This window comes from Egretta garzetta, unplaced genomic scaffold (assembly GCF_000687185.1).
Source record: "Egretta garzetta isolate BGI_Z169 unplaced genomic scaffold, ASM68718v1 scaffold32, whole genome shotgun sequence".
In the NCBI taxonomy this organism is placed as follows: domain Eukaryota; kingdom Metazoa; phylum Chordata; class Aves; order Pelecaniformes; family Ardeidae; genus Egretta; species Egretta garzetta.
In genome coordinates, this window is record NW_009259035.1 from 1,700,088 (window position 1) to 1,710,174 (window position 10,087).

The window sequence follows — 10,087 nt, forward strand, 5'->3', positions numbered from 1 at the left end:
CCTGCTAAATATGCTAGGACTTGGTGAGCAGAGGATCTTCTTCCTTTACTTTGTCTCACAGGACAGCATCTATCTATTTTGATTTGTTGGGGTTTTTTTTTCCCCTTATTTTTGCAGGCTGGTGAAAGAACTAGGAGGACAAAATATTGTTCAAATAGCATGTGGGGACCAGCACGCCATGGCACTGACCAGAGGTAGCCTCTTTCAAGCATGCTTTTCCTCCAAAGAGGAGCTGAAAACAGCGCTGACTTTCGCTCCCACTCCCAAAGTGCAAAGGCTCAGGGGAAGCAGTGAGGATGAGCTCTTTGCTTTTTTTGTTCTGTGTGTGAAGGAGGTGAGCTCTTCGCCTGGGGCCAGAACACTCATGGACAGCTTGGAGTGGGGAGCCAAACCACCCTCATCCTCACCACACCGCAGCTGGTGGAAAGACTGAAGGGCATCTCACTCGCTCAAATTGCTGCCGGAGGAGCTCACAGTGCTGCCGTGTCACTCTCTGGAGCTGTGTACTCCTGGGGAAAGAATGATTTTGGACAGCTGGGGCTTGGAGACACAGAAGGTAAGGGAGGACAGCAAGTAGGAGGGTGTTTTCCTGGTCAGAGAGCTTACTGTGGACACGGGAGTGGCTCCGCGGGACTGCCAAGCCCCTTTGGAGCAGTAGTGGACAGTAAAGTTTTTTGAAGAAAGTGTATCTGGATAACTTCTTTGTTTCCTGACCAGGAAAGGTGTGCAGGGACAAGGGATTTAGGGGTTGCATTTCTACAGAGAACTTCCAATCATTGTACGTGGCCAACTGGATAGTGTGGGCTCTTAAAACCATATGCCTCAGAGGTCTCTTTCCACTCCCATTCTCTCTCCAGGCAGTCTTCCATGGCGGAAATTAATTTTATACCTCTTTGCTTTCTTAAATTCTCTGTAAACACAAGGTGAGAGAAGAATTAAAGTCACCCATTGTCTTCAAACCTAGGAGGCTAGCGCAGGGTTGCCCTAGCCAGACAGACCCTGAAGTCAGTGGGATCTGAGTGAGCCCACACCCCTGAGGCTCAGATATTTTGAAGCCACGTACCTTTTGGCAAGCAGATGTGAAAGTGCTGCGTTCCATTTCAGATCAAATCTAAATGAAAAGAAAATGCCATGAAGAAGGTAGAACATTGTGAGAAAGAGTATGTTATAGTGAAGGGTAGAAAGCAACTCAAAACCAAGTTGTCAATACATGCATTGCTCTAACAGAGGACTGGAAACTGCTAACCCCCCTATTTTCTAATTCTTTCTTTGTGTGAGACACCCTCCCCCGCCCCCCCGTACCCTTTCACTTTAGCAGTGCTATCTTCTTTCCAGACAGGGACTGCCCATCGTACATCGGAGCGTTAGAGCACTGGAAGACTGTATTTATCGCATGTGGGGCAGATCATACTGCCGTTCTCTCCAAGGTGAGTCTGAAATGGAAAGTCTTGCCCTACCAGAAAAGATATAGTGCTAAAATTCAGCACGGAGAAGTTGGGATGGCAACGCCTGCTTCCATCTGAGGTTGAGGGCTATCCCCAAGGGAGGATAACTAAGCCCTTAGGAAAACTGGCCTTTTCTCAGATTCCCGTCACCTACTTTTGCAGGGAGATGGTGAATGGGGATCCTGGGGCAAAGAGGTGCAGTTCAACTCTCAGTACTTTTTGAAAATATTTTCTTTTTTATAGCGTATTGGGGACTTCAGAAAATGTGAACAATAGCTAATTCACTAGGGTTTACTCATACAAGTAAAGTTATAATCATAGAATCATGTAGATTGGAAAAGACCTTTAAGATCATCAGGTACAACCATAAACCTAACACTGCCATCCCACCACTAAATCATGGCCCTAAGCACCTCGTCCACCCATCTTTTAAATACCTCCAGGATTGGGGACTTGACCACTTCCCTGGGCAGCCCATTCCAACGCTTAACAACCCTTTCAGTAAAAAGAATTTTCCTAAACCTGCCCTGGCGCAACTTGAGGCCATTTCACCTTGTCCTATCGCCTGGAGAAGAGACCAACACCCACCTCGCTACAGCCTCCTTTCAGGTAGTTGTAGAGGGCAATCAGGAAATTCTTAAGCAACAGGGAGTTACTCTCAGGACTCAAATTGCTTTTCATGGGAGATAAATGATTTGGACATTAGACAGCGTAAGATTAGGCCTGACCTGTACCTGTGTTTGAATTGGGGACATTTCTAATCAAGTCCCATATAACAGCTTGTGCCTTGCTGGCTCTTACTCTTGGTGGTGACTGTTTGAATGCCGTTAGTAATGCAGTGATCCTGTTGTTCGTTTCCTTGCCTTCAAGGAGGGGTTGGTGTGCACCTTTGGAGCAGGAGGGGCTGGCCAGCTTGGTCACAACTCCACGCGGAATGAACTCGTGCCTCGTCTGGTGGCCGAGCTGTGGGGAGCAAGAGTTTCGCAAGTTGCCTGCGGCAGGTGGGGAAATACCAAAAATGTGCCAAAAATGTGTCAAGGTCTTAGGGGAATCACTGAAGAACAGTAGGGAGGGGAGTCACCAAGGTGTTAAAATCCCTGTATCCCAGTAGGTCAGCACTGTCAGAATATTGTCCGCTCTTCAAGTGTAGGCCACCCTCCTGCCACAGCCCCAGCAAAAACAGAACCCTCAGCCCCTGCCGAGCAGAGGGAGAGGGCTGCAAAAACCACTAGAAGCCCTTGGTTTTTTGCTCTTCTAAGAAAGGAAGGGCGTACTGGGTTCCAAAGGGCAAAAGACTCTCAAAAGCTTGCATCGGCAAAGCCACCGAATTCCTGTCCACTTTGACAAACTGGCGGGTCCTTAGAAAGAACTGAAGAGTGGTGATAATTATCCAGTTGCATTCTGCCTTTCTGGAACTGGGCCAGAAAAAGTCTCCTGTTGACTTCCCTGGGCTTTGTATCAGGCTCAGCAGCATAGTTGTGCTTTTAAAAATGGAAGGGCATGAAGCTAGCAAGGCATAACACTTTATTTTTGTATGTGGAACCAGGGTAAATCACAAACAATAGAGGGTAGTATAGGAATTTTGAGTTTATGTGTTTGTTTATTGCTGAACGTTTATGCAAGGAAGGGTCCTAAGACTTTGGTTAAAAGGATTCTATAGCTGGGCTGTCAGGACTTTTAAAGATGAGCCTCAGCTATCCACTCTGAAAACTTGTCTGTAAATTTTATTCCAACTAGCTCAGTGGTATTGTCTTGTTATGACCATTTTTCTTTTTCTGAACAGTCAGCACACCATGGTCTATGTCCCCTCCTTGGACAAAGTCTATTTGTTTGGTTCTGGTGAAGAAGGACAGCTGGGAGATGAGAAAAAGCCTAATCAGTTGATACCACTTCCCATCAGTTCACCAGTGAATCCTGGGAAATCTTGTCAGGGTAATGACCATTGCAGACGCGTACAATCTCTATTTGTTTCTTCCAGGGAGATGTTTGCTTTCTTGATTTCGTTTTTGCACTGAGAGGCTAACACTGTGTCTCACGCTTGCTTGGTCATCCCAGTGGATTCTACAATGGATAATTCCATTTGCTGCTTGACGTATCATCATGGGTAATGGCCACGTAGAATCAACTTTTAGACAGACAGCTACTATATGAGGGGTTTTTCTACTGTTCCACATCTGTGCACTGAACTCTCCAAAGATAATGTCTGTCTCTTCAAATGTTCCTTTGACAATCTTCTTATTCTTTCACAGAAAACAAGATGTCACAAAAGGTGATCAAAGTTATTGAGGGAGGAAACCAAAGCATTGTCCTTTGCAAGAACAAGGTATGCGCATATTTGATCTTGGTTTCTAATTTTACCATTGTTCACCTTACTGCTGGAAACCTTTGGATTTTCCATCCTGCTTTTAGCGCTCCAAGTTCATATAGGTCTCTTGCAGTTCTTCCTGTGCTTACCCAGAAACTAACTTGTATTGCAATTACCCATCTGTCCTGTGGTTAACGCATCTGGATCGTGCTGTATGACCACTCTTTTGTTCATACTTAGGCTGAAATCTTCTTGCAATGACTGGCTTGAAAAAAAGAATCCTATCTGCTAGACCTGTAATCTTGTCAATATTTTAATGTGTTTCCCAACAGAATTCCTGTTTGAATGGAATTGCCACTCTGAATGGTAATGAAGTGGATGCATGGGTTTCTGATTCCGGTTCGCAACATTGGGGCAGTGTAAAAAAGTAAGTTAGAAACATGCTGGTTTTTTTTTTTTTTTTCCCCTGATACACATTTTTCTCTAAACATTATTATTCTTTGGAGTCTATTGTAGGAACTGATGTTCAAGAATTTAGCTGAGACAGAATCTTGTACCAGTACTTCTTATGTAGGTTTTGCACAGGAAAAAGAGATGTTGATAAGCAACAGCCCTTCAATAAACCTTTTGCAGGAACAGAGCAGATGTACTTGCCTGGCTTTGGAAGCCTGTCCGCCTCTTCTTGCACAGAATGGTTGTTAAGTTGATGAAGAGCCAGCAAGATAAATCAGTGAAAGAGTTGGTCTGCAGAAAAAAGTGCAAAATTCGTAATCCAGAGTACCCAAACTGGACTGTTTTGTGTGTGTCAGCATTTAAAAATTAGTGGTCTGTTCTTTAGTTCCCCATTTTCAACAGCAGTAGGTATATACTACTGTGGGAAGCCTTCACTTATGGCTGAGAATGATGATTACGTAGTCTTTTTTCAGACCTTACATGGGAGGCTATTTTCTTTGGGCAAGCCTGACTCCAGCTGCTGACTTCAAGCGTTCAAAAATCTTGGCTAATTTGGATCTAAATATTTCTCTGACCACTTTTAGTATGGTTTGGATCACACGGAAAGTGGTTGTTGAGAGGGTGAGAGAGAGAGAGGGTTCTTTCCACATCTCAATAGGAAAGGCCTGGCAGCAAATAGCTTGATAAAGTAGCTGCTTTAATACAAATAGAACCAGGAATACATGTCCCTTCAGATGCTGGGAACCCAGCTTTCATGCAGCAGCAAATGGATACTCTGATGGATTTTCCCTCAGTGTGCTACAAAGATCCCGTCTGTGGAGGGGTTCCTCCCCCCTCCTGTGCTGCAGTGCCTTTTATTTTGCATAACAAACAAAACGAGATAACGTCCCAACCTGTCAGGAGAAGATATCTCCATCTTAACGCCCACCAACATACAATACAGGCTGGCACAGGGCACTTGAGCAGGTTGCCTTGCAAGGCCCAGGAGAGCAGAGGTGGCTTGCCAAAGATCGCTCGCCCCTCAAATGCAATGTCTTCTGTAACGCTGTTGATAAAGTGGTGCTAAGAAAAGTTTTATGTGGTCAGGGACAGACATGCTCGTACACACATTTTTTTGTTCTTTCATAGTGAAAAACCTGAAGATGCTACTCATGTTGTAAAGGGTTGACTTTGGTTTGTTTTTTGCTATCAGGAAAATCAGACTGATCTTTTCATCTGAGGCTTGCATCAATGGAAGCTTCCTGGAGAAAAGGTAGCATTCACTGACTTAGACATAACATATTGGCTGTGTGAAAACTGGACTGGGAAGTGTTATTTTTGGCCATGTATGTAGAGAAGATTAGTCGAATTTGCAAGAAGGAAGTCTGTATTTTTCAAAGCCTGTGTGAAAATAAAGTTTTTAACCTCCCCCACCCGCTCCCAACCCTATTGAAATTTGTTATAGAAGCTCACATTCTAACAGATTATCCCATAGTGACATTTGACAGATGATAAGGGTTGAGTCCCCATCCCTGGAGATATTTAAAAGACATGTGGATGTAGCGCCTAGGGACATGGTTTAGTGGTGGACTTGGCAATGTTAGGCTTATGGTTGGACTCGATGATCGTAAGGGTCTTTTCCAACCTAAATGATTCTATGATTCTACGATAAGCTCTTTAGGTGATATTTACAGCTCCCAAAGGATCCATAATAGCTCCTTCCAGCACTGAAGTGCAGGTTGGTTTAGAGTGAAATACAGGAAGCCTACCATTAACAGTGCGCAGCTCCACAAGGCAGGAAGGACAGAATATTAATCAGGTCACGCCACAGTGAGAATATCTTCTTAGAACAGATGAAAGTATACTCACTGGGGCTGAACTTTTCAAGTATTCTCTGATGTTAGGATGCTTCACTATTCAGTCAGTAACAAAAAAGAGCTTCTTGCATCATTTGCTGTTCTTATTTTTTCCTTTGTGATAGAGACAAACATTTCAAAACTTCCAAAGAAGTCTCGGGTGTAGACATGTCGGAAGTGCAATGTTTTTATGAGAAGATCAGCAAGAAGCCAGCAGTCTTCTGGAAGGTAAGGATTAGATATAAGGATTCTCACTACACAGATACTGAGGACCTCTGGATTTGTGCATGAAACTTGGGAATTCTTTGCCAATGTAATTCATAGATGATTTTGGCAAAACATAATTGCCTTTTTAACCCTTGTCTCCTGTTTGGTTTTTTTTTTTTCTCCTCTGAAGGTGCAAAAGGAGATTACGAAGTTATTGCCATCACTGTCTCCCACTCCCATCTCACCTGAAAATTTCAGAGTCTACTTGATCTTGCCTTTCCTTCTGCAGGGAGATGATGACAGCTCTTTCAGTTCTCTCGGGCTGCTAGCAGAAGCCATCACGAAGCTCCAGCCAGAGGACCTGCAAACTCTTGGTAGAGTTTTATGATGATAGAACTGAATGATTTAAATGCTTGATCATTTTTGGCTGTGGAGCAAGAGTTAGTATTGCCAGTGTAATTTGTTCCAGAGTTCAGCCTGGAAGAAATGCTTTCAGTAGAAGTAGAAACATGGGGATTACACAGCAAGACACAAGGAAAAAAAATAATTCTCAGTCTGAGGTTTACTAGGTTTTGTAGTGCAAAATTACGCATTTTTTGGGTTTAGTTCATTTGATAAAAAGTAAAAAATGCAGCTTCATCCAGAAATTGCAGTTTTTTGCATGTCACCCATGATGGCTATTTCACTAGCTGTTTTCTTTACAGAATGCCTGTGGTCAAATCTAGAAACACCCTTTTTCAAGAAACTGGTCTTCCTGTATCAGAGGGTTTCCCAGAAAAACCTGTCTCAATTTATCATGGGAGTCAAAAGTCGGTTGAGAAACCCCTACAAAATGCACCCACATGAAAGAGAGACTCTGCAAATACTGCAGATTCTTTACCAGGTGAGAAAGTGTTTGGATCCTGGTTGGATAGGATGCATCAGTGCGAGTTAGAGTATTTTAACCCTTTTTACTTGTTGAATTGTCTGGGTGTCATTCTTACAAAGGAACATGGGGCCTCGTCATTTGACATTGCTGCAGGAATATTTGTGGCTCTACATCAGCATAACTTTGAAGGACTCCTGCTCTGGACTTTAAAACCCCTTGTCCTGTCACAGCTGGCCCTACTAAAAAGATTTTCCCCATCTTTCCTATAGGCCCCCTTTAGGTACTGAAAGACGGTAATCAGGTCTCCCTGCAGCCTTCTCTTCTCCAGGCTGAACAAGCCCAACTCTCTCAGCCTGTCCTCATAGGAGAGGTGCTCCAGCCCTCGGATCATTTTAGTAGCCCTCCTCTGGACCCACTCCAACAGTTCCATGTCCTTGCTGAATTTTTTTCAGGATTGAATATCCCTTTGGCTGAGAATGCATATTTGGTCCTGAAAGTTTAGGCTCTTGAATCTGTATTTATGTGGATAAACTCAGCAGTGCAGCAGGCCTACTCCTCCTTAAGTAGCTACATCATTTGGAGCTTTAAATCTCCCCGGCCCGCCCCCCCCCGCCCCCCTGCCCCCGTTGTATCTTTGCCAGGCAACAAGTTTGAACGGGAACAGGGAACTTCACATTGTCCTGCAACATGAAAGACACTCAAAGCGAAACGTACCTTTCCTGATGGAGTCCTGTTAAGGGCTCTACACTGTAAATGAAAATTGCTTTCCTGCTAGTTTAATACGTAGCTTTCTGAGACTTCCCACTGTTGAGTGCTGTGCTACTTGTAGCACTTCTAGGCTTCCCCTTCTGTGCAGGGTCTCAGAGCTCTTTCTGCAGAGAGCCCCGTTACTTCTTAGGGAGTCCTGTCCTGCCACACCGGCACGTAGCTCGCTGGATCTGCTGACACCCCTTTTCCTACTGCATCTATCAATGCAGGTGAACTCCAGAACTGGTTTCAGAGTACAAGAAAACAACTTCTATGTGCCTCAAGTGAAAGAGATTATTGGATTGTGTGCGTTTTTTGATATGGGAGTAAGTATAAAATCCTACCAGCAGTGCAAACCACTTTTTTTTTCTGTTTTATTTAAATGAGTCAATACATAGAAAAGTCAACTCTAGACTTGAGCCCAGTACATCTCAAATCAATGCCATTTCCCTAGTCCTCCAGCTGTTCTAAATTACGCAAGCCGTTTACCATCCCAGTATTTTAGCAGCTACCGTAGTGCCTTTCTGGAGATGCCGCCTGGTTCTGAAAGTTGGAGCTGTCCTCCAGCATCGTAAGCAACTCTGTTTGCTTTGAACTGGTGATCCGTGTGAAATAATAGCAGCATGAGGGATGGTTGCCATATTTCTTGTTGCTCTGGATTTTATTATGTTTAATTAACAGAAATATTGTAAGATCTCTTTAAGCTTTTATGTCAAAACCCTGTTGAGCATTTCAATTTGCTTACATCTAAAACCAAAGCCCTGGTAATAAAAAAAAAAAATCAGTGAAATGGTTCATTTCTTGATGACACAAAGGAGTGAAAATTAGCAACCAAATGCAACTGGTGTCACAGGAAGCAGCATGAAATGGAAGCGTGGATAGGAGGGGCTTCCTTAGGCAAAAAATACTTTTTTTTTTTTTTTTTTTTTTTTTGTAACTTGGCTGGAATTTGCAGGGCTACTGCCTAATTCTTTCATAAGCTTTCCTTTGCTAAGGTACCAATTTTGTACCAGTTAACCAGAGCGGAGGAGGAGGTTTGAGAAACAGTATAGAATCAAAAGCCAGATAGGACATTACCTGAAGTTGCACTGGAGGTGTGCAACACTTTGAATTAGATTATTTTGTATACCAATACATACTTCTGGTATGACAGATTATAAACCCAACATTTTTTTAACAGCAGCGTGCCATAACCTGGGTGTCCAGGGCATTTTTACTATCTGTTTTGGTTTAGCTGAATTACGCAAGATGCTATTAAAATCACTATGTCTCTGTTTTATTCTTGGGGCACTGTAACACAAGCGTCTTCCTGCCCAGGCGGTTCAGATGCCCCTCTGTCAGGGTTTCCCCACTCAACAGAAGTGTTTAGAAGCCGCTTTTAGAAAGCGTACCTCTCTTGGTGTGGTGCTCGTGTACACAACAAGGGCATGTTTCAGAGATATACGGGAGTTTGCCAGGGTATGGACTGGCAGTTCAGTCTGCACATGTACCCCTGAACTCTGATTTTGCAAGAGAAAATTAACACGTCTCTTTCTTTTTTCCTTGGCATTTCAGGTGGCCCTGTGGACTCTGACCAACTACCCATGCATCTTTGACATGCAAGACAAGATCTGCGTTCATGATACAGAACGCGAGGTTATGTTCAGCCTCTTTAGTGATGTAAGTGTGGCCAATTTGTTTACAATTTAGAAGAGATAAACACACTGCTAACACAGTTACTTCAATCTTCAGCCAGACTTCATATGGATGGGCCAGAACAAATGGCATTTTCTGATCAGAAGACAGTGCCTTCTGCAGGACATATGGAGCCATTTGAAAAATGCATCAACCTACCAATTCAGGAAGTTCTTAAAGGTAAGATACCAAATCTTATTATTTGTTAGCTCTGGATATATTGCTGCAGCATTCTTTTGTTATCGGTGTTACTGAAGTATTGGTAGAAGGGTTTCAGTATTCACTGAGCGGACTACAAAACAACTACTCATCAAGTTATTATAAAACGTGTTCCACAGGGGATGTAGAGTAAATCTGGAGGGCAATATCTTAATGTTCTTATTCCAGGTAGCCATTGAGCTTTATTGGCACAAGTTAAGTGCAAGTGGCAGTGCTATTCACTGTGAGGTTCTGTTCGGGTCATGTAATAGGATTGCTTAGGAAAGTGGTAATTGGCAAAGTCTGTTACTGCTAGACTGATTTTAAAGACTAGGCTAGTTTGCTGTACGGGGGG

General features: G+C 43.4%; 1 protein-coding gene across 1 annotated transcript in view; it reads left to right on the plus strand.

Moving 5' to 3' along the window:
- Positions 1-10,087, plus strand: part of LOC104122696 (probable E3 ubiquitin-protein ligase HERC4) — a 22,777-nt gene that overhangs the window by 1,580 nt on the left and 11,110 nt on the right. Inside the window, exons 3-16 of the mRNA XM_035890410.1 lie at positions 118-194; positions 332-556; positions 1,336-1,427; positions 2,316-2,446; positions 3,229-3,377; positions 3,695-3,768; positions 4,083-4,177; positions 5,396-5,455; positions 6,164-6,266; positions 6,436-6,619; positions 6,950-7,128; positions 8,091-8,186; positions 9,415-9,519; positions 9,592-9,781. Of these exons, the coding sequence (XP_035746303.1) occupies positions 118-194; positions 332-556; positions 1,336-1,427; positions 2,316-2,446; positions 3,229-3,377; positions 3,695-3,768; positions 4,083-4,177; positions 5,396-5,455; positions 6,164-6,266; positions 6,436-6,619; positions 6,950-7,128; positions 8,091-8,186; positions 9,415-9,519; positions 9,592-9,781 (1,760 nt within the window). The remainder of the gene's footprint in view (positions 1-117; positions 195-331; positions 557-1,335; positions 1,428-2,315; positions 2,447-3,228; positions 3,378-3,694; positions 3,769-4,082; positions 4,178-5,395; positions 5,456-6,163; positions 6,267-6,435; positions 6,620-6,949; positions 7,129-8,090; positions 8,187-9,414; positions 9,520-9,591; positions 9,782-10,087) is intronic.